Source organism: Malaclemys terrapin, chromosome 6 (genome assembly GCF_027887155.1).
Source record: "Malaclemys terrapin pileata isolate rMalTer1 chromosome 6, rMalTer1.hap1, whole genome shotgun sequence".
Lineage (NCBI taxonomy): Eukaryota > Metazoa > Chordata > Testudines > Emydidae > Malaclemys > Malaclemys terrapin.
In genome coordinates, this window is record NC_071510.1 from 30,017,563 (window position 1) to 30,042,112 (window position 24,550).

At 42.7% G+C, this 24,550-nt stretch overlaps 1 protein-coding gene across 1 annotated transcript in view; it reads left to right on the forward strand.

The window, feature by feature from the left end:
* The window catches only part of SH3GL2 (SH3 domain containing GRB2 like 2, endophilin A1), a 155,369-nt gene that overhangs the window by 129,153 nt on the left and 1,666 nt on the right, over window positions 1–24,550 (forward strand). The window contains exons 4-8 of the mRNA XM_054033096.1: window positions 11,122–11,265; window positions 13,480–13,613; window positions 15,143–15,301; window positions 16,799–16,902; window positions 22,213–22,343. Of these exons, the coding sequence (XP_053889071.1) occupies window positions 11,122–11,265; window positions 13,480–13,613; window positions 15,143–15,301; window positions 16,799–16,902; window positions 22,213–22,343 (672 nt within the window). The remainder of the gene's footprint in view (window positions 1–11,121; window positions 11,266–13,479; window positions 13,614–15,142; window positions 15,302–16,798; window positions 16,903–22,212; window positions 22,344–24,550) is intronic.

Sequence of the window (24,550 nt, forward strand, 5' to 3'; positions counted from 1 at the left end):
AAGTGTTCCATTGCCACTGTAATGCCTTCAAACAAACTGCATTTTTTTAACAGACCTCCCACATCCAGTTTCCTTTTCTAACTGCCACTGTACCCTGAGCAGACATCTCTATTGGGCTACCCAGGATAAGCCAAACTTTTCCACAGGGATAGCTAAAGTATTTCCTTTGGGCTTCATGACTCTTAAACCTTTTCCATCAGGGGTTACCGTAAGATCATACACAGCCACAGCAGTCTCCCAGTAACACTTACTATGAGAAGAACTTGGCCAAGCCAGTACATATGAAAAGTGTGGCTGTTTTTTGTCAACATGAGTTACCTTACACTTATCCAAGTTCAATTTAGTCTGGAAAGCTGTTGCTTAGCTTTCAGTGGGTTGTTTTAAAGGATATGTAAATGCCAGACAGGAATAAAATCAGAAGAAGTCCTGAGAGAAAAGGTGGTCCATTGGTTAAGACAGTAGCCTGGTAGTTGAGACATTTGGGTTCCAATCACTGCTTTGCCACAGATTTCCTGGGCAAATCATTTAACCTTTCTAGGTATGTATACATAGCAATTAAATACCTGTGGCTGCTCCGGGTCAGCTGACTCAGGGTCGTGGGACTGGGGTTGTAAAATTGCTGTGTAGACATTCAGGCCCAAGTCTGGAACCCTGCAGGGGGGGTCCCCCAGAACTCAGGCTCCAGTCCAGGCCTGAGTGACTACACAGCAATTTTTAGCCCCACAAGTCTGAGTGAGTTCACTTGGGCCACCCATGGCTGTGCCATAGGTCTTTTATTCCAGTGTAGATGTACCCTTTGCTCCTCTGTTCCCAAACTAGTGCGCTAAGACTTGTTCTATCTATCTTAGATATGTATGTGCCCCCCATTGCCATCTTATCTGAGCACCGCATCATGGTTAATGTATTCATCTTCATAAAACACTCTGTAAGGTGTGGAAGTGCTTTAAGCCCCATTTTATAAGCAGGGAATTGAGACCCAGAGTGCCTAAGTGACTTGCCCAAAGTGATGCAGAAAGTCTGTGGTAGAGCAGGGACTTGAACTCAGGTCCCCCAAGTCCTAGAGTGCCCTAGCCATTAGACTATCCTTCCTCTCTCATTACCCTGCTAAAAAGACTGCATCATGGAAGAACCTAGAGGCTGATTCTGATCTTGTATACACCAGTTGTAACTCTGCTGAAATCACCATGGAGTAACTATGAAGTCAGTGATGTTGCAGTAGTATAAAACCAGTTTGTGTGACATAAGACTCAGTTCCTGGGACTTGTTGCTTTCATTTGAATAAGTATTATTTGAGGCATGTTGTGCAGTAATTAGCTAACAGCTGAATGGGTTTGTGTGTCTGCAGAAGTGTATAGACATCTGCCATAGCGTAAAATAAAATAAAAGGCCATTAACCAGACAAATTTCTTATGAGGGTAGATGGCCAATTTTCATTCTCCTTTAGTGAGTGAGTATTAAGATGTCATATCTTCCTGTTTTGTGGGTCTTACTTCTGCAAATGGGCAAATATGACCATTAACATATATAAACAGAAAAGGGAGAAACAAAATCAGATCTTACAAATGTGATTCTAAAACATAGTTCAGGAAATACTTGCTGAATGGGAGCCTACTTTGGTTATATTCTGACCAAGATTCTCAGCAGTGTGAATGCTTTTGAGGTGCCTCAGTCTCTTGGGGTCCAACCTGAGTCATCTAAAAGGGGCAGATTTGCAGAGGCCAGATGCCCAGCACTTTCTGAAAAATCAGTCCCTTTAAAGATCTCTTGAGTTGAGTACCCAAAATCTGAAGAACCCCAAGTTACTTCTGAAAATCATTCCTCTGTGTTTGAAAATACACACATGGCGGCCACACCTTACAGGATTCCCTCCTCGGGCCTTGGTGCTGCACAATGCTTTAGTAAGGCTCCATGCTCGTGCAGCGTCTGTCAGCCTGGAGCTCATTGTCAGATTGGTGCTACAGGCACTCAGAAGACTGAGGTTTGGTGGAAGGATAGACTACTGCAGTGTTTCTCAACCTTTTTGATACCAGGGACAGGCTTGCTGCCTTCCTGCACTGTGTCAGGGACATCTCAGGAACCCTGGTCATTGAGAAACACTGAGCTAGAGTGATAGAATGGTCCATTTATGAGTGTTGCAATGGTTGGCTTGCAGAGGTCAGACAGAAAGAACAGACAGCACTTGCAACAGGCAGGCAGCTTAACCAAGAGGAACCAAGGCAAAATCATAAAAATCTATTTTAAATATTATAGAGCTGGAACATTTGAGTCATATGTAATGTATCAACACTATATATGAATCCTGTAAGAATTCCATATGCTGTGTGATACAGATCAATAATTTAACAGTGATGTAAAACATGTATAATTAATAGACAGCTAGCATATTGTCATTACTTCTCTGACTGCCCCTACCCTGCCATGAGGCTTTCTGGAGAAAGCTGATTACTAGCAAGCCTACTGACAAAAGCAGTTAGAGCTCTGGGGTGCTGCTATGCAGTGCAGTCTTCACTTGTGGGTTCAATTCCCACTTTAGGCAGCTCCCCACACACATTTTTATTTCAACTTTATATATTCACAGAAGTCTCTTCCCCCTAGAAGTGCACAGGAGAGGGCAGAGGGGTTTGGACCCTGCTACCACCTTTCCTCTTTCCTGTTGTGTACCATGACACAGAAGTGGTCAGCAGGGGGTTGGTGGGTAGATGTCCTCATACTATGACACAGGCGTGTGGTTCCTTTCCTCTGCCCCACACCGTGACACAGGCAGGAATCTTGCAGGAGCCTGCCTCCCACCATGACGCTGGGTGGGAAAGGCACAGCTGGTGATTACAGCAAAGGTGAGGAGTTATGCCTGGGAGTGCCCTATCCTGCTAGCAGCTGCATTTCTACATTTTTGGTAGTTCTCTGCTAGCAGCAGGGAGAGCTGCTAACAGAACTCCTATGGTTATAGTCATAGCCTAAATAAATAACATCCCTAGCTCCTAGAAAGTCCAATCTGTGTGGCAGTCAGCACTGTCAGTTTTTACTTCACCCTGCTGCTGAGAGGTGAGGAGCTGTGACTCCGACTGAAACTACTTTTGATTCAAACAAAAACCCTGCAGTTAACAAAGTAGATGCCTCTATTCTACTCACGTTTGAGTGTTGACTCAAATTGTGCTGTGAGGAGAATAGGAAAGTTATTTTCTTTATGAAGTGCTGACTTCTCTGTGGGGCTGGAAGCTGTTTCCATGCGAGCCACCACAGTCTCAGAGGCTGCACTCAGCACATTTGAACAGTTGGGAATTGGAGGCTCACAATATCATTATGAGATGGGGATGATTATTATTGTTATTTATTATCCCCATTTCAGTGACTGGCCAGGGGCCTGTTCCTCCTCCTGCTGAATCAATTGCAAAACTCCCATTAATTTCAATGGGTGCAGGGTTGAGACCTGAGAGATTTGAGAAAGCGAGTAAGTGGAAAGACTGAGGGGAGAACTAGACACTGGACCTCTAGTCCCTGCTCCATGTAATAGAACATGAATGCAGTGTATAAACTAGAACTAGGAGGTCTAGGGCTGAGTTAACAGGAGACATTCTATTTCAGAGAGAGAGAGAGAGTTGAATGGTCTTCTGGATGAGGTGGTGCAGTTAGGTCAGATAAATGTTTTAAGCAAAATCACTTTATATGTCACTCCTCCAGCCAAAAGAGCAGGCCGCTCTCTCTGCAGCACCCCTGCAGTGTCTGACCAAGAGAGACCAGCTAATGCAGCCAAGTGAGGGGAATGCAACAGAGCAGAATTGCAGGCCCTTCAAGTTGAAGGAAGAGGGTGAAGATCCCTGGCCTGTGAATGGGGCAAATTATCTGTTTCCCTGTCTCTTCCCTCTCCTCAGGTCTTCACACTCTGAATGTGAAAAGGAAGATGCAGGGCTGGCCAGCCTACATTGCAGAGGATGGGGAGAAGGGACAAGGGGCTACAGCAGCTCTTTTTGCCCTACAGTGAGCTTATGTGGAGAAGAGACAGTGTAATTAAGCTGTCCTGTATTGTTCAGGTAGCTGCCCTTCCTCACTGCAATCACTGCCAGTGGTGGGGAGGGAAAGAGACCCTGGCAATGAATTGGGGAAGGGAGCAGCAGAAGCTTGCGGTAACTTCTTGTTCAGAGATAAGCAAGCCAAATGGGATCATGAGTGAGTGAGCTCGATCTTTCAAATAGGAAACCAAGCAGTTGGTTTTCGTGAACAGTGGGGAACGTGAGGGATTGTTGACAAGGCTCGTGAATAGGGTTACCATACGCCCAGTTTTTCCGGGACATGTCCAGCTTTTTGGTAATCAAACCCCGTCTGGGGGGAATTTCCAAAAAGCCGAACATGTCCGGGAAAAATACTCCCTGGCTTACCTTAGAGTGGGCGCCGGGGGCTGCTGTGCTCCCTGACTCCTGGGCTCTGTAAGAGCCGAGCTGCCCGAGCGCTACCAGCTTCGGGCAGCCCCCATGACTCTGGACCCTGCCTCCCGGCTGGGCACTTCCCCTCTGGGGGCGCAGGGTCCAAAGGCATGGGGGCTGCCCGAACCCGGTAGCGCTCGGGCAGCTCGGTGCTTACAGAGCCCAGGAGTTCAGGGAGCACAGCCGCTGGAGCCCGGGAGGGGAAGTGCCCGGCTGGGGGCGCAGGGTCCAGAGGCATGGGGGCTGCCCGAAGCCCGCGCGCTACCGGCTTCATGGTTTGCTGGGCAGCCTCAAGACCCTGCGCCCCCGGCTGGGCGCTTCCCCTCCAGGGCTCCAACTGCGCTGGGGAAGCGCCAGCCAGGGGCGCAGGGTCTGGGAGCTGCCCAGCAAACCGTGAAGCCGGTAGCACTCAGGCAGCCCTTTTCGCGTGGCTGGGAGGGAGGAGGGGGAATGCGGGGCGCTCAGGGGAGGGGGCGGAGTTAGGGCAGGGACTTTGGAGAAGGGGTGGAGCCGGGGTGGGGAAGGGGCGGGGTCAGGGCCCCGTGGAGTGTCCTCTTTTTTTATTTTTTAAATATGGTAACCCTACTGGTGGAGGAGTGTGTCCCTCTTTCATGCTAAACCAACACCACTCTTACTAGTCTGCAGACTGGAATTGGAAGTGGAGTCTGCAAAGCTAGGCCGTAAATGATCTTTGATCACTTAGCAGACATTATTTAAAAACTATTAAAAGAATAGAAGGCTGCCACTGAAAGACCTTTCAGAACTTGCCAAACTTGAGAAAGTAGTCACTGATGGTGCAGTCATAAATGAGGCAGTAACTTAAACAATTCAAACCCGGTTCAAAGATTTCCAGAATAACCCATGAAATTAAGGGCTTGATTCTCCTTTCACTTTCCCCAGTGCAAATCAGTGACAACTCCACTGAAGTCAATGGAGTTATGCCAGTGTAAAACTAGCATGAGAGGAGAATTAGGCCCTGTGTTTTCAGTTAATGACATACAATTGTGTGCAAATATAGTGACTAGGAATGCTGCATCACTGGCGGTCTGCTAACTACTGGAAAATTACTTGAATCTGCGTGATACAGATTCCCTCCAATTTGATGAATCAAAGAATGTGACTGGCACAGCTTAATTGGAGATATTTGTGTGTAAGACCACAGCAGTAAGGAATCTGATGACACTGCCACTGACGACGAAACCTGGAGAGAAGGATATTTATGAGTTTAAGAAGCACTAAACAGAAGAAAATGGTAATTAACGTGTTTTTTATGTCAACTGATGGAGCGCTGTTTATTACAGGGTCCAAAGCTTCATTGCTCATCATCATCCACAAGCACTCTGCAGAGAAAGCAATAAGGTTGATACATGTTATGGACATAGTGGTAAAATTGTTAGCTCCTTTCAAGCCTGAGGCATTCAACAGTGTGATCCAGATTCAGCCACAAGCTCTGGCTGCTCTACAGCTATCTTGCACTGCAAAGGTAGCCATATATCCAACTTAACTGCTTGGTTACAGTTGCTTTGCAAAGCAGGAGAGGCATAAAGCAACTGGAGATAGCAATGAATCTGGCCATGGCTTCATTGGAAATCTGCTTAGTAAATAGAACAGGTTGAGAAACACCATTTTTTTTCTCCCAGAATTAAAATTTCCCAAAGTTTCCACTTAGAATTAGTTTTTGGTTTTGGTTTTTGATGAGATACCACAGAAGTGCCAGCTTTCAGAAAATAAAACACAGGTTTATTGTTTTTTGTAAACAGAAACATTTCCTATTTGGCTTGGATTTTGATTGAAGATTCAGAAAATTTCTAAGGAGACAAACTTTTTCTGCACAAACTTGTTTTCTTCGATAAAATATTTTTTGTTGGGAGAGGGGGGAAAGTTGAGATTGAGATGAAATAGAGCTCTCCTGATTAATATGATGCACCCTGAAGAGATCTGATTCTGCAGGCTGGGATGTGAGAGTTTAGCAAAGCTTGAGTTTGACAGTTTTTAATATCAAATTTAAAAAAAAAATCTTTTACCTGGTATTGGTATATACTTGGAATGAAGAAATGGGAAATAGGACAAGCTTTTCATGATGGTGTGGTTAGCTTGATTTTGCATTACTGATCAGCCTGACTTGAAAGCTAATGAAGTCACACTCCAGGGAAAAGAAACCCCAGATATGTAAGTAGATCAGAAAATGTCTAGAAAGACGCAATTAGGTTTATCTCTGTTTATTTCTTATTGGCTTATGGACTCCTCTGTGCTAATCCCAAGTGCTTTTGTTTTGCTTATAACCTTTAAGCTGAACCTCAGTTATTCTTGGTGTTTAATTTTTTTAAGTGGGTTTTTTAAATCTAGCAAAAGCCTAAGTTCCAGATGTACCATATATACTCGTTCATAAGCCGAATATTTTTGGTAAAAAAGTGACTCATCAAAGAGCGAAAGAGCGGGGGTCGGCTTATAAATGGGCTTATAAATGGGTCTACACCAAAATTTGATGATTTTAAACTCTATAGAATCATTTAATTGAATATCTAATACAGGGATCGGCAACCTCGGGCCTACGGCCTGCCAGGGTAAGCACCAGGCCAGTTTGTTTACCTGCCGCGTCCGCAGGTTTGGCTGATCCTGGCTCCCACTGGCCGCGGTTCGCCGCTCCAGGCCAATGGGGGCAGCCCAGGAAGCGGTGGCCAGCACATCCCTCGGCCCACGCCACTTCCTGGCGCCCCCATTGGCCTAGAGGGCAAACCATGGCCAGTGGGACCCGTGATCGGCTGAACCTGCGGATGTGGCAATATAGGGTCGGCTTATGAAAGGGTCATACAGTTTTTGCTATTTTTACCTATCCATTTTACCTACCTATTTTAGGGGGTCGGCTTATAAATGAACGGGCTAATGAATGAGTATACACAGTATTTTCTTTCTTTTTGTTGTTAATAAAATTTATCTTTTTTTAAGAACAGTATTGGATTTTTGGTGTCCTAAGAGGTTTGTGCATATGTTGTTAATTAGCTGCTGGCAACAGCTGATTTCCTTTGTTTTCTTCTCAGCTCTTCTCCGGAGGGGTGGGGGTGTGAAAGGGCTTGAGGGTACCCCACAGGGAGGAATTCCCAAGTGCTCCTTCCTGGGTCAAAAGGGGTTTTTTGCACCACTTTGGTGGTGGCAGCATTTACCCATGCAAGGTCAGAGAGAAACTGTAACCTTGGGAGTTAATACAAACCTGGAGTGGCCAGTATTAATTTTTAGAATCCTTGTGGGCCCCCACCTTCTGCACTCGAAGTGCCAGAGTTGGGAATCAGCCTTGACAATTCTCTTCTCTGCTTTTGATCTCCCTCTCCCTGCCTTCCTATCTGGCCAGAGTGTGCCCCTTCCTTTTATTTATTCTCTTGTATTTTTCTCCTTTTCCTATCTCGCTCTACTTTTCTTTCTTAAAAACATTCCCCTTGTTTTCCATTTAAATACAACTTACTGCCTCCTCTTTGTCTTTCTCTTCACCGTTCCCTTTCTCTGCTATTTCACCCCTTCTCTCCAAAAATTTGCTGAACATTGACAGTGAATCTTCAGTTGATCTGACATACATGTTCAACAGCAACTTCTACTGTACTTTGAACATGTTTTGTACCTTTTCTTTCCTCATGCTCCAATATTTTCTCTCCTGTCTTTTATCCCTTGTTCTGTTTTCTCCATTATGCTCAGTTGTCAGAGCCTTCATCTTTTTTCTTTGCCATAGTTCCCCAGCTTCTTTTCTTCTCCTCACCCATCTCGGGATCATTAGCCGGGGGGGGGAGGGGGGGGACGTAACATGAGGGCTAGCAGACTGCTTTTTTTTTTTTTGGTACCCTGGCACATTAAGGACCTGATTCAAAGCCCTTTGAAGACAACAGGATTTTTTTCATTGACTTCAATGGACTTTGGATCAGGCTCTAAGAGAATAAAGTGTCAGACATCTTCCAACCCAGCAATTGCATAGGAATGCTCCCTTTTGCAGCATAGAGGTGGAGGGTGCTGCTGACACCTCATTAAAACTGAATCTCTCTCATTGGATTGTCAGTTTGCTGCCTGTAGTTCTATAGCAGTTTGGGACCAGGAAGCATCAAAAATTCAGAATAGTATGGTCCAGTGGCACTTTTGGGTAGTGAGAAGACTCTTACAAAAACATACACTGTGCTAAAAATATGCTACTCTTTCATAATGTTCTTCACAGGCAAAATATGTATTTAGACAATTTCCTGGTTTTAGCACATAAATGCCACAGTGTGAACAGCAGCAGCAGTCTCCAGATCTTCATTCATAGTATTTCAACTAAGAGTGAATTAAGCAAAGAGTAAAATACTTTTTGGATCCATTGTGCTTATGTACTGCTGTGGTGTCCAAATACTGAATAATCTTGCATCTGTGCTGCAATACTGATGCACAACAGAAAGGATTACAGATGGCATGTCATCCTTAATTCTGAATTGCTTTTGCTCTTCTGAATTTAAATCAGATCAGACTCCTAGAAATATTTAAATGTATGTTTGTTTTGTGGTTTAATTTTTTCCCTATTGTGCAATGATTTAAAATAGTACAGTTGCTTATTTATTGTAGTTGACAAAATTAGAAATAGAATAAAATATCAGAAATATAATACAAAATTAGAAATATAATACAATGCACCCTCAGTAAGTTCTCAGATGACACTAAACTGGGGGGGAAGAGGTAGATATGCTGGAGGGTAGGGATAGGGTCCAGAGTGACCTAGACAACTTGGAGGATTGGGCCAAAAGAAATCTGAGGTTCAACAAGGACAAGTGCAGAGTCCCACACTGAGGACGGAAGAATCCCATGCACCGCTACAGTCTGGGGACTGACTAGCTAAGCAGCAGTTCTGCAGAAAAGGACCTGGGGATTACAGTGGATGAGACGCTGGATATGAATCAGCAGTGTGCCCTTGTTGCCAAGAAGGTTAACGGCATATTGGGCTGCATTAGTAGGAGCATTGCTAGCAAATCAATGGAAGTGATTTTTCCCCTCTATTCAGCACTGGTGAAGCCACATCTGGAGTATTGCGTCTAGTTTTGGGTCCCCCACTACAGAAAGGATGTGGACAAATTGGAGAGAGTCCAGTGCAGGGCAACGAAAATGATCAGGGGGTTGGGGCACGTGACTTATGAAGAGAGGCTGAGGGAACTGGGGTTATTTAGTCTGTGGAAGAGAAGAGTGAGGCGGGGATTTGATAGCAGCCTTCAACTACCTGAAGGGGGTTTCCAAAGAGGTGGAGCTCAGCTGTTCTCAGTGGTGGCAGATGACAGAACAAGGAGCAATGGTCTCAAATTGCAGTGTGGGAGGTCTAGGTTCGATATTAGGAAACACTATTTGACTAGGAGGGTGGTGGGTGGAGCACTGGAATGGGTTACCTAGGGAGGTGGTGGAATCTCCATCCTTAGAGGTTTTTAAGGACCAGCTTGACAAAGCCCTGGCTGGGATGATTTGGTTGGTGTTGGTCCTGTTTTGAGCAGGGGGTTGGACTAGATGACCTCCTAAGGTCTCTTCCAATCCTAATCTTCTATGATTCTATGAAAGCATACTGTATATGCCATTCACAAACTGTTTCTGCAGTGGCAGCATTCACCACACAATATGGGCTATTGAATTAGTTCATTTCTTCATCTTTGTTTTTGTTTTTATCAATTCTGATAGTCCAGGTGTTTTTTTAAGCAATTGCTGTTTTTTGGTGGGGGAGTTTTTTGCAACGGTGTATTGGAGAGAAAATATGAGCTGTAACACAATTTCTTTTTGATATCAACCCAGGCATCTTCCCAAAATCCTAGTAAAAATAACAAGGGGATTGCAGGCTTTTATATGCCCAAATTTTCTGAGATAATATTTGATATATTTTATATTAAATAAATAAATAAAGAAAAATATTGCATCTAGGAAATATGGAGGAACAGATTCTGGCCCCTACTGCATCATCTTTGGTCATCCACTGATGCAGAGCTGCTGCAGTGATGGCTTAACTGGCTATCTAAGGATTTCCCAAGAGTAGTAGGGCCAACATAGTGGTTTCTGTGCCCCCTCTCCTCCATCACAGCTGCAGTATAGGGCATATGACTGGGCATATGGGAGTGTGGCAGAGGAGTTAGTATACTCTGCTGGTCCCCAGCTGCTGTACCAGCCTTTTGGGAAACCAATCTAGATTGCAGCTTGAGACTGGACTGTTGCCCAGCGACCTGAAGACTGGGAGAATGCAAATGGTTTAGAGCTTCCTTTATTTTCCCCTCCCCTGAGCTGCAATGGGTATCAGTGACTAGTCCCTAGACTGTTCCTGGGGCTTTTTTTGTTCTCTTGAAATCCAGGGGTATCTTGACATGGACTTCATAGGGAGCAGTATAAGGTCTCCACTCTGAACATTCCAGGTCAAATTAAGGCACCTGTGATGTCAATGGCACAAGTCCTGCTGATATCAGTGGGGCCAGGATTTCACCCCTTCTCTCCAAAAATTTGCTGAACATTGACAGTGAATCTTCAGTTGATCTGACATACATGTTCAACAGCAACTTCTACTGTACTTTGAACATGTTACAAGTAGCTTAGTAATTCTTTTTTTTGTTTGTTTTTGAGAACACAAGGGAACTCTCCTGTACTCTACCTATTGCAGTTTAAGATACAATACTTATAAAGTGTATACCCCATTTACTGCCCTTTTGTAACTCTGTTATTGGTCTGCTTGCAGCTTCTAGAGCTAAACTCAACATGATCAACACAATGTCAAAAATTCGAGGTCAGGAAAAAGGACCCGGCTACCCTCAGGCTGAGGCCTTATTGGCAGAAGCTATGCTGAAGTTTGGAAGAGAACTCGGAGATGAATGCAACTTTGGTAATGTGGTTTCTTTCCTTTGAATTATGCGAGTATATTAGTGCTTGTGTAGAGTAAGAGCTTTGGAGAACAGCCTGCAATAAATGCAAAGCCTAGATACTGTCACACTGTTCAGTTCCCAGCAGGCCTATGTCAATCAAGATGATGTAGATCCAATATTTTCCCAGGATGGGAAGTGGAGATTGTTTTCTGACTGGTGAAAGTCAAGCCATTTTCATTTGGGGTAATATCTAGATAAGCTTTATACCACCTTACTGTGTACATTGTGATGATGCATACTGACCAAAAGAGTAGAATGGTCAGAAGCGAAACTATTATAGGGAGTTCATAACCTCCTACAGTCATGCTAAAAGCTCTCCTGTCCTCAGACTCCTTACAGGAGGATGTCCCTACCTTCACTGCAGATATGGAATAAAGGCTAACAACAAATAAAAATCCAATGTACTATGATGAGTTGAAAATATTAATTCCTCTCACTCTACCTGGTCTTTCTGCTGCCTGAACTCTAAATTTTAGGGTACTAGTCCACACTCTTTTCTCATTCATTATCCATCAAAATTCCCATTGAAGTCACTGGGAGTTTTGCTGGGTAAGGAATACTGAAGTTACGTTTCAACAGTGAAGGTCATCTTCAGCCTAATCAGTGAGATCACATCCACAACATGTTCTTTTGTATCTCCATAACCCATTTGAGTGGAGCTCTGTGCAGTCAGTTTTACACTAGTAGGTTGCTTGAACAATAGCTCGAAAATTCTCTTCTATTCTAAGCTTTAATAAAATTCTATTCCTGGCATGAAGACATCTGCAGAAGAAAAGGTGCCTTCTGGTTTGGTTTAATCCTCCTAGACTCAAATTACCTACTGATTAATTTAGCAGCCATGGACTGATTCTGCTGAACAGTGCTGGCTTTTTTTTAAAATCAATTCTCTCTCACGTGATACATTTCAAACATTTTTAACAGATTGGCTTAATAAAGTGTAATCTGAACAAATGCCTGTGTAATCCTGATGATCATGCTGGCAAAAGGCAGCATAGCTATACCATAGGTTCCTACCTAGTAATGCTTCTTCTAGATATTAGTCATCATTCCTCCGGATGTCTACAGCAGGTTCTCTGGTTATACAATATGTTGGTGAGGTCCTCTGTTTGGGAGACAAAGCTAATGACTGGGATTCGTTGTTAGGCGGGCTAACTTATTTTGGTGTGCAGTCCTAGTTTGATAACCAACTTATTTAAAATTAGACTCTTTTCCTCCATTCCAAGTCTCGAAGCAGGTTTGGATTCTCTGCTACTGCTTCATGGGACAGATAAGAAGAGTAGTTTTTGTGAACCACAGCTGTGGGGCAGATTCAAAAACACTGGGGCCAGATCTTGCCCTGTGTTTGGTGGCTATACTGGGGGTGCGATAAACATCATCGCTCCCAGCAGGAGGGCTGGTTTCCTACCTAGCAGCTGAGGTATTGAGAGATGGGCTAAACTACTTCATCTGCTGAATACACTAGACTTCAGTTAAATTTTGAAACTGAGGATTTTAAATTTAATATATTGTTATTAAATTAACTATACAAACCAGTAATATAGCCAGTACAGGGGATACCCTCTGCTTTTAATATTCATTTTATTTTGCACTTCCCTTAAAATCTGTATTTTCAGAGCACTGAAGAATATTTTTACTGGGATGTGAGTAATTTTAGAAGTTGTTTCTGGAGGTTTTGTCACTAGGAATATCGTAAATTACAGGCTAAATAGTCAGTTTGTCAGATTGTCAGTTTGATGTTTCTGATAAAATGCTCAGCAGTGAAATTGCTAATGATTTTGACATATAAATGGCCAGAGTCAACACATTTAAAATGAATAGGGCTGGTCAGACCTCTGATAGAATGACTGTTTCACAAAATCTGCAGCCTACAGAAGACAACACTGCATCAGGTGTAGATGGTTTCTCTGGCAGGTTTTCTTTTACCACCATGTGGGCCTTTGATTAAAAAAAAAAGAGCTTGGATTCTGAAGTACATTCAATTTCTGTGGCTGCAAAACTGTAGCATCAATTGTGGCCTTCCCACAATGCCTCATATTTTTCTGCTGTGTATTTAAAACTGAAGATTAAATTTTAATCTTAACTGGGGTCTGTGTCTCAGCTCTGTTCTGTATTAATGCAGAACCACATCCCACTGTTTGTATTTAAGGTAAACTAGATACACTCTTCTATTCCAGGCCCAGCCCTGGGTGATGTTGGGGAAGCTATGAGAGAACTTTCTGAAGTCAAAGATTCTTTGGACATTGAAGTGAAGCAGAACTTCATAGATCCCCTGCAAAATCTCCATGATAAAGATCTGAGAGAAATACAGGTATTGCCAGAGATGGAGTTGCATGATTTTGGAAAGCCAACTAAACACCTTTTATATTTTCAAGACTGTTACTTTAGCTGTGAGGCTCAAGGTCTTTGTAAATCCCTAAAAGGCCTCATTTTTTTCTTTGAATAATGAAAGTCAAATCAATTTCCTTCCATTCAGTGGCTTTTTAAAATGTTCAGAAGCAAAATGCCAACATTATTTTTAGTGACAATCCACATTGTCTGTCTTGAAAAATCCACTATTGTGTAGGCCTGGCTGTTGTATTCTAATTCTAGCATAAAAAATTCACTTACAAATTATAAGTGGTTTTCTAGTGTGCATTTAAATAATTTAGGCCAGTGTTAATGGTGGCTTACCTTAAATCCAGATTTTGAATAGCTGCCTCTGAATTTGCACTTGCAGTTTTATATGCCTGGTGATTTGCACCCACAAACTCCCCAGAATTTGAAACACACTCATCGTTTGTGTGTGCAAATTAGGTAGTTAACCAGCTACTTTATTTGCATGTGCAATTATTGTGTATGCACACATTTGTTTTTTGCTGGTGCAAGTGGCATCACACACACTTGTCGGTATAAATTTTTGTCCCAATTCTGCAAACCCTTGCACATGTGAGTAACTTCACACATGTGCATTCAATGACACTTCCTGTGATAAAGTTAAGCATAGGTGTAAGTGTAGAATTGGGGCCTCAGAAGGGGACCTTGATGTTTTAAAAGTTTGGCACTCAATGTTTGCTGAGTGAATCATGTCAGATCACAAATTATTTCTTGTATTTTGGTAATGAAAACCTAAAATACTCATGCTTTAGTGTTTTACTTTCTTAGTCCCTGAGCCAGCAGTGACATTTGTAATAATAGAACTGGAAGAGACCTCAAAAGATCATCTAGTCCAGTCCCCTGCACTTATGGCAGGACTAAGTATTATCTAGACCTTTCCTGACAGATGTTTCTCTAACCTGCTCTTTTAAAAAAATGCTTTAGTGAACCTAATGTGGAATTTGCTAACTAAATACAATGACAACAGTGATGTTTGGTAAGTTAATAAATCAGAAATTAAGATGCATTGCTGATCTTGTGAGAACTGCAAAAATTATCCCCTCAGTTGTACTGGGAAAGAAAACTAGAATGTAAGGAAAAAATTGTTCCTAAACTCCTGGGGGATATGCACTGTATGCAGATAATTCTAGATTATAAATTAATAAATTACTATCAACTCTCATGTATCTAGGTGTCACTGCAATTTGCCATTGTGTTCTCTTTCTGTAAATCACTCTGTGATGGAGCTGTTTTGATGTTTTGACACAAAATGCCATGCTGCTCCCTTTGAAGTGTAAACCTACCTCACTTTTCTGTGTTCCTTTACTCCTGTAAAACTGTGATGTATAGTAGATTGGCAGCATATACTTTCAACCTCTGTTGACTGACTGACTGACTGAAAATGTAGTGGACTTAAAGCAAAGAAAGAGGAGTTGGGAAACTGTTTCCATCATATACACACTATTTCTCTTTCATATTTTTCAGCACCACCTGAAGAAAATGGAAGGTCGACGCCTGGACTTCGATTACAAAAAGAAAAGACAAGGCAGGCTCCCTGATGAGGAGCTACGCCAAGCTCTGGAGAAATTTGATGAGTCCAAAGAAATAGCTGAGTCAAGCATGTATAACCTTCTGGAGATGGATGTGAGGAAATCTCTTATTTATGTTTTGAACTGAGTTTTGAAATGAGAGGAAGAATGGTCCAGTGGTGAGGGCACTAGACTGACTTCAAGTCTCTGCTCCACCACAGACTTCCTGTGTGACCTCAATCTTTCAGCCTTTCTGTTGCTCAGTTCCTCATCTGTAAAATGGGAATAATAGCACTTTCCTACCTCAGAGGGGATTATGAGAGACTTGGATGTCATGCTAAAGGGGACCATATAAATACCCGAGAGAGAGAAATTATTCCACTGTTAATATTTCATCCTCACTAACAGTTTAAGGTTATTTGTGGCAAAAGAAAGAGTATCTCCATGATCAGAATTATATAAATGCTTGTCCACAAGTCATGATTTCCTATAAACTCTGCTACATGACTATTCAAACATGGCTTGGCAATGTAACTTCTGCTTATAGAATAGCTGTGACTTGAGCGTTATGCTGGAAAAATGAGCAGCATTAATTGAAACCAAAGACATTGGGGTCTTTTTTCCCTTCATAAATAAGGTTGAAAACTGCAAAATCAAAAGAAGACAATGGTACTCCTTCTTTTGGAGGAAGGAATTCCTCTACACTAAAATCTATTCTATTTCATTTCTATGCACTTGAATATACAGATTCAGTGTTTCAAGTGAAATAGATAAATGAGTGGAATTATTTAGATTTAAATTCCTACTCACTTTAAGACCCCTTTATACTGTCAGAGCAGTGGAAAGGGGCCTTAATATAACTTAAACTATATACATAAAGATAAATATAGCTGTCTTGGAGTGCATACAAGTGAAAGGAGTAACTGCACAATACAGTCTGGATATTTTTTTATTATTACACCAATTTTTCCATCTAGCCCCACATAGCTAGTTTGTTTTGACCTAGATCGTACCATTTTGACACTGTCATGAAGTTCTGTGGGGAGTCACGTTGCCCCAGAGGGAGCACTGGGAGGCGTTTGTTCTCCTTAAGGAAGAGATAATGAGTGCACTTCCACTACCTACACCCCATTTTGAGGGGCACTTTACTCTTTCCCTATGTGGCCAGCCAGCTCTACTGGCCTGTGTCTAAGGAAAGCAGAACCATGGCCCTTGTCATTCTGCATGCCTCAAACTCAGGTTGCAAAATATGAGGGAAGGTTCCTTCTGCCTTTCCTCCTTATTGCCCTTTTCTCATTCTTCTGTACACAGAATTCTCAGAATGAGTTGGGTCTTGAGGCCCCAAACCCACGGAGGTGATCGGTTGAGAAAGAGCTGTAGCTGTAGCCCCCATATATGTGGCCTAGTGACATAACCATATGCAGTAACAAATAGATAAGCCAAGCTTAACTAGTCCCTAGTTATTATCTGACTTATAAAGAGGAGGCAAGATTGCAGAGAGAAAGGAAAGGTACCTCTGTGGTGTCAGAGCAGTAATGTTCCATGGAAGCTGTTTGAACACTGCTGCTCAACAGTATTGAACTAAGCCTTGATTTTTCATGTTGATCCTTAGATTGAACAAGTGAGTCAGCTTTCTGCTCTTGTAGAAGCCCAGCTGAAGTATCACAGACAGGCAACACAGATCCTACAGCAAGTTACTGCCAAGTTGGAAGAGAGGTAACATTCACTTCTCATCAGACTCTGGAATTTACTCTTCTTCTGTACAAAGGCAAAATATGTGCTGGACGTAAGACATTTAAAAGATCTTTTCCATTTTATAATCATAACAATGCTGTCCTCTAAGGCAGTTGCAAGTCTAGGTTCATGTTGGCTGGAGACATTAGTAAGTAAAATTTTATGCACTTTTATTCAAGTGCTCCTGACTTAGGCCCCCAATTCAGGAAAAAAAACTTTCCTATTAGGTAAGGCATGTGCTTAACTGAAAGCATGTGCTTACGTCCAGTTGAAGTGATGGGAGTTAAGCATATGTTTAAGTGCTTGGATGGATGGATGGACTTAATCTGCTTTCAGGAATCAGAGCCATGGCATGTATCAATTTTGCATTGGCTTTCTAAAAAACAAATGAGTTGTAAATTATCCTAATTGAAAGACACTATCTTTTTATCCTGTTCCCCATCACCCTGCACACACAGTGAACTCCATAACCCAAAAGGGATATTGGGGATTCCCATGATCTGCCAACTTAAAAAAAAAAAAATCCCTCTTCTCAGCTGTAGTATCACAGCCACTATTCGTACAAGGGTTGTCACACTGCGTTTGCGCCTTTCCACTACTCCCCCGTTGCTGTGCACATCATCTCAGAACTGACAGTGTCTTTTGAATGTTACAAACCCGTTGTTACTTACACAGTTCTTTCCAACTAGATTAAACAGATTGGTTCCATTTGAAAAGAGGACAATTGCTGTTCAAAGTGAAAATCTCCCATCCACCCCCGCCCCACATAAACACACTTTGGAAAACAGATCTGAGAGAAAATCAGATAATAATGAAAAGGATTTATTTGCCTTCTCTGGTTCCATTTAATCCTGAATGACTCTTCTCCTAAATTCTTGGACATGGAAGGAAGTGACCATAAATCCAAACAGCTGCTGATGTTAATATAGTGTTCTCACACATTCAGTAAAATTAATACAAAGCAAAGTCTTCATGTTTTTTGTTTTCTGCGATCAATGCTACAGGTCTAGTTTCTGGTAACACTAGGCCTTGTCATTTCATTATTTGCTAGCGCACACATCCTATACTGTTCTGACTCCTACATTTGTCTTAGCTCAGCTGTAGTTTGAGCATAATGTACAGAACTTGTTATCGCAGTTAGACTGCTTGGCAGGGTGGTTTTGGCTGCAGTTTACGGAATAGTGTAAGCAGCCAGCAAAGAAGGATTGCCAAGCCATTCCGCATGAATACCGTAATTCACGTATTGTATAGAAGCATTAAAATGATCAGACATGTTGGATCACAGTCCAGATGTTGTTACAAGCACATGCCAAAGTGGACCTGCCTCCTCCACTTTGCAGATTCCTCTCTCTTTAAGACCCACAGCCAGCCTCCAACCCAGTGCAGGTCCCCCTCTGCTCTCTTCACATGTCTGGTAAATATCTAGATTTTTTTTTACCCTGTTCATATAACTGGTCAGGATGCTTTCAGCATCTCGAGCACCTTGCGCCAGTCTGGTCAACAGCAATGGCTTAAATATGTTACTGTTCATCATCACCAGTAATAAAGATTCCACAGAACAAATTATGCCTCAGTTACACCTGGGTTTGCACAGCCTTCACACCCATAGGCTTGTACGGGTGTCATTAATGGCAGAATTGGACCTACGTGATCTTTTACTGGTGATGTTATGCAAGTAGCAAAGAACTGAAATGAATGTTCAGATCGCTGTGCACTGCAAAGCAATCACAGTGGGGGCGGGGGAAAGCTTTTTACCTGTAAACCGAGCAAATTTGATCCTTAATCACTGAGACACAAACATAGAATCTCACAATGCCAATTTTACAGTCACTTTTCAAGATATAGCTGCACTTACCATTGAAAACGGTCTCACTTGGGAATGACACACATCTGCCTCCCCTAGGGCACTCATTTTTCATGGCCACAAACCTTCTGGATCCTAAAGATCCCATTGCTACCACCTCTTAATCAACCCGAGGGATTGGTGCTGAATAATGCAAAGCAGGCCCTTCCTACCTCTAGGGGCAAGGTGCACTTTCTACCCCCAGACTCCCAGCCTGAGACTAGAACTGTGAGACCAGCCCAGGTCTTCTAATATTGCTAGTCCCATGAGCTCAAAATCCATGAGTCAAGTCCCCAGCAGTCATGTTATTGGCTTAAACTATCATGAGATTTTGAAAATAAATGTCACATTCTTTTTATTTGTTTTCTGAGCTTTTAGGGTAAACATAGGTCACATTTCCAAGCTTTTTGCTGCAACCAGGAGGGCGAGAAACTTACTTTTTTTTTTTTTTTAAATGAAAGCTGAGATTTCCATGAAATAACATCATTCCAGGAGCTGGGGCTGTAAGAAAAATACTAAACCTCATGATACTTGCAATGAAATCATGAGTTTACAATACTGGACTGATCTTTTCGTTTTAGTCTTAATGAAAAAATTAAAAACAGGCTTGGATCACACTTTTGAAGACACTAGCATAGTAGAGGGTTTGACCATCACTCTGGGAGCCAGTGCTTGAGAGTTCTTGTCCTAGCTCTGATGCTGGCTCTCTGTGTGGTTTTTGACATGCCACTAAACTTATCTGCCTCAGTTTCACAATCTGAGAGAAACGATACTTGCCTCCCTCACACGAGCTTTGTGACGATTAACCACCTCTATTATTTAGTTAATGCTTTTATAGCACTCTGAAGAGGAAAAGACCTATCTGGGGCTGAGTAGTAGTAGTATTTTAAAGGGTGATCAGACCCTGGATATAAGAATCAGAACTGTCGTAAGTGAGAGACAGGAATTTTCAACAAAAGCCATATAGCAGACATATTAATATATGCGCTTTGTACCATTAGCACTAATGGCAGCAAACCTGGCTCAAACCAAAGTTTGAGCAACATTAGTGAAGCAAAACTCTTACTGAGTCATATCCAAAGGTCTTTACTCAGGAATAGTTCCCAGTGAAGTCTCTGAGCTAAATCCTGAGAGGCGCATACAGGGTCGGCTCTGGCTTTTTGGCCGCCCCAAGCACACAAAAAAAAAAGCCAAAAAAAAAAATCTGCGGCGTAGCCAGGGTGCAGGGGGACTCCCTACACTGCAGACGTGGGGGGAGGGAGGGAGCGAGGGGGAGAGAGAGAGAAGGGGGGCAGCCAGGGCTTCAGGGGGGCGCTACCATGCGGCCCCGACTGGTTTGCTGCCTGCTGGGAGGCTCCACGCTCTGGTCGTCTGGGAGGGAAGGATGCGGACTGCTCTGCCGGGCTTGCTGCAGGGCGCTCCCGTCCTCCGTGCCACTGCCCCCTACAGGGTGGCCGGAGCGGCACAACAAACAAACAAACAAAAACAAACAAACAAAAAATGCCGCCTCGAACAATCTGCCGCCCCAAGCACCAGCTTGCTCAGCTGGTGCCTGGAGCCGGCCCTGGGCGCATAGCATATGCAGCTCCCATTGAGTCCCATTGAGTCACCACCTTCCTGGATTTAGCCCCTGCAATTTGATATTCTTTTTCCAGAGATTTTTATTTTTAGCAGTCAGAATCCTAGAAATGTAGGACTGGAAGGACCTCAATTGGTCATCTAGTCAGTCCTCTGCACTGGGGCAGGATTAAATATTAACTAGACCATCCCTGACAGGTGTTTGTCTAACCTGTTCTTAAAAACCACTAATGAGACCATACTGAGTGGGAAAAAATACTTCACGTGTCTGACTTAGAAGGAGTATTGTAATACATCCCAGAATGATGTTTGCTGCTTTTTTGCAATAGTATTACATTATGGACTCATATTTAGTTTGTGATCCACTATAACCCTCAGATCTTTGTCTGCAATACCCCTTCCTAGGCATTCATTTCGTACTTTGTGTTTGTGCAATTGATTATTCCTTCCTAAGTGTAATACTTTGCATTTGTCCTTAATTAATTTCATCCTGTTTATTTCAGACCATTTCTCCAGTTTGTCAAGATCATTTTGAATTCTAATCCTGTCCTCCAAAGTGCTTGCAACCCCTCCCAGCTTGGTATCATCCACATACTTTATATGTATACTCCCTATGCCTTTATCCAAATCATTTATGAAGATATTGAATAGAACCGGACTCGGGACAGATCCCTGCAGGACCCCACTTAACATGCCCTTCCAGCTTGACAGTGAACCATTGATAAGTATTCTCTGAGGACAATTTTCCAACCGGTTGTACACCCACCTTATAGCAGGTTCGACGAGGCTATATTTCCCTAGTTTGTTTATGAGAAGGTCATATGAGACAGTATCCAAAGCTGTACTGAAGTCAAGATATCACATCTACTGCTTTCCCCCTATCCACAAGGCTTGTTACCCTGTCAGAAAAGGATATTAGGTTGTTTGGCATGATTTGTTCTTGACAAATCCATGTTGACTGTTTCTTATCACCTTAGAATTAAAAGAATAATTAAGTCGGTTGAACAATGCATAACATTACCATTGGGAGAATGGGTATCAACTGCAGTTGTGGTCCCATCTGCGAGATAACTGTCCCCATTTACAAATGAAATTACTTTGCTCCTGAAAATCAGTGTGGTAATCTCACCCTTACCCAGCCTTGTAATCCTCACAAAAGTAGCACCTTTGCTCAGATGAGGCCCGGAGTGGAACAGCAGAGATCTTGCGGGTCAGAATCAAGCTGAAGAGCTGGCTAGAGATGTTTGTGCAGTACCTGCCCTCACTAGATGTCACTGAGACTATGTTGTTTGTCCCTTCCTTTCATGAGCCCTCCCTTCACTATGGTCTTGTCTTAACTGCTAAAAAAAAAAAAGTGTTCATCCTGGAAGTAACTTATATGCATGAGCTATCCTAAGGCAAAAACACAGTGAAGAATAGGCACTTCAGTTTTACCATGAAATAAACGGCCCTATACCGCTTCCAGGGGTTGACCTTGGTGATCTTGCATCACAGTAAAATGGAAGTACCTGGTCTTCACTGCGTTTTTACCTCAGGATAGGTCACCTGTGTTAGTTATCAGGAGGTAAAAAATTCACCTTTTGTAGCAATTGAAGACAAGGCCTATGAGTCAAAGGCAAACCATTCTAATATGCTAATTCATAGTGGAGGAGAAGATTGGCAGCCCCACACAGTGATGTCAAATGATGTGCTTTTTGCAGTGCAGACTAATCTAGCAGCTGGAAGCCACTCCATGTACCGAACTCTAGTCTGAGCATGAACTTCAGCCTTGGCAGTAAAGGAAGAAAAACCTCCATCTTTTACTAATCTCAGTTTGTGGTTTGTTCACAAGAAACTAGATCTGTATATTTAATTTTCTTCACATTTTGCAGAATAAAAGAAGCGTCAAATCAGCCCAGAAGAGAATACCAGCCAAAACCCCGCATGAGTCTGGATTTTTCCAGTGGTGAGAATACCCAGTACAATGGAGGGATATCCCAGACCAGCACCCCTAAACCAACAGGTAAAAGGAACGAGGAAGGAGAATGTAGTCTTGTCTGTCTGAATCTTTTGCTGTGATGCAAAAGCATGAAGCTCACTTTTTCAGCTTAGCTTTCCCACAACCAGAATATAACCAGCCACTGCAAAGGGAGGAGGGGTAAAGGTATAAGGGAGAAGAGGGAAGAGCTATTGAAACTAAATTATTAATTGCACTGAAGGAATTAGTCTAATGGCCAACTCTGGCACAGTTCTCCTTATAAAGGACTCTGATACTATGGTGTTGGGTATAGTACAAGCACCTAGATAGGTAGATGATCCATTTTATTAATTCTGTGGCTTAGTGGTCAGTGATTCCATCCACCACAGCATCCTAAAGCAATGGTGTCACATTACATTTGCCTTAAAATTTAGATTTTGTAAAAATGGATACTTAGAAAACCTAGAGGTCAATTGAAAGATTTCCATGAAAATGTATCGCGCCCCCTCCCCCAAAGCACTCCTGTGCAGTCGTTGAAACTCAGATATTGCAGCTGATCTTGAAAGTGAAAATGACAATGAACAAAACTGAAACTGATGGAACTGATGTTCATTGTTTAGATGAGAGAAATGCAAATTAAACAAAGTGCATAAACAGTGACAAATGTCTTATTAGTAACTTAAGTAATCACTTTGTTTAAAATGTTCATATGTTAAGATGACATCACTTTGCTCCTTGCAGGAATGCTTCGTCATCACATGTCATCATGATAAGGGGTGTTCTCTCTTCCTGGACCCAATCTTGCAAGGCCCTGAGTACCCGCTACTCCCATTGATACCAGTGGGAATTGTAGGCACACACCACTTTGCAGGATGGGATGTTTTCTCCCCCTAGTTCTGTAATCAGGATTTCCTTCCTCCCCATTAGATCTTGATGTGCATGTTTGACATCCTCAATGTGGATGCACAACACCACCTCCATTTTGTATTCTGTAATAGCAGCTAGAAGCTGCCCTGTAATTTCAAACACCCCTCCTCACCCCCACAGTGCCAGAGGGGATGAGATGCAGATTCCTAGTGCAGCCTGTGACCTATTAATGCTCTCCCAGTCACAACACCAGCTGTTTTTTCTTCACTTTTTTGTGTGCTGGGACTAGGACTGATGTGATGTAAGTTTAACTCTTTTCTGCTACAGACACAGAACTACAAAGAGAGTTAAATGCAGATGATGCTGTATCTTCCACAAACGATATTGCCCTCTCATGGTAGATACTGGCATTTGACTTGGCAAAGAATAGGTTGCCAAGGTTCCTCAGTAGGAGCCCCATCATGTGAAGTGCTGAGCACCTCCAGAGAGTTTAATGTTGTAGAATAAGAGGCTCTTCAGAAACCACTTACTACAAATGTGAGAATGGGAGAGAATTGGAAAAAAAGAGTCTCAAAGACTTAGGCCTTGTCTATGTTTAAAAGTTTTGCCAATATAGCTGTACAGGTGTACTTATACTGCCATCCCTCCTAGTGTAGATACAGTTATACCAGCAAAAAAAAAATGCTATTGTTTGTATTGTTTATGCTAGTTCCCTCAGTGACATGTCTACACTAGAAAATGCTCTACTGGTATAGGAATACCAGTTCTTATTAGTGTATGCGCAACATGCCTCAGTGACCAGGATTCATCACGAAATTTGGTCTGCTGTTTGGATCATTAGCTTCCCCAGCTCGGGCCGGGTCCTGACAGTGAGTGTGACATGAATGCTTATCCGTGCCCGCCAGGAACACCAGTGTATCAGCAATGTGCTCCTAGTGTGCACATATCTACCCCGGCAAAGCTGACCTTTGTACCTGTATAGTAATCCCAACTGCCTCCTCCCCCAATGCCCTGAGTGAAACAAGCTATTAAAAGTGAAGTTTTGCCAGTATAACTGTGTCTACACTAGGGGCTTCTGCTGCAATAACTATGTTGGCTGGGGATCACACCTCTCCATGCTCCTGACCAACATAGCTGTGCTGTCAGAAGTGTGTAGTGCAGACGTGGTCTGAACCATATCAAGAAGAGTACTTTTATGTCAGTATAACTGCATCTACAATAGGACTTTTTCTTTGTCATGAAAAAAATCACACCCCAAATTGACAGAATTGTTGGCAACACTTAAGTGTAGACCTGGCTTAGCTTGTTGTTTTCAGGGTTCTAGAACACCCGGTTAACAAAGCTTCAGATATGGGAATTTGAGAAGTACCTGTACCATAAATTGA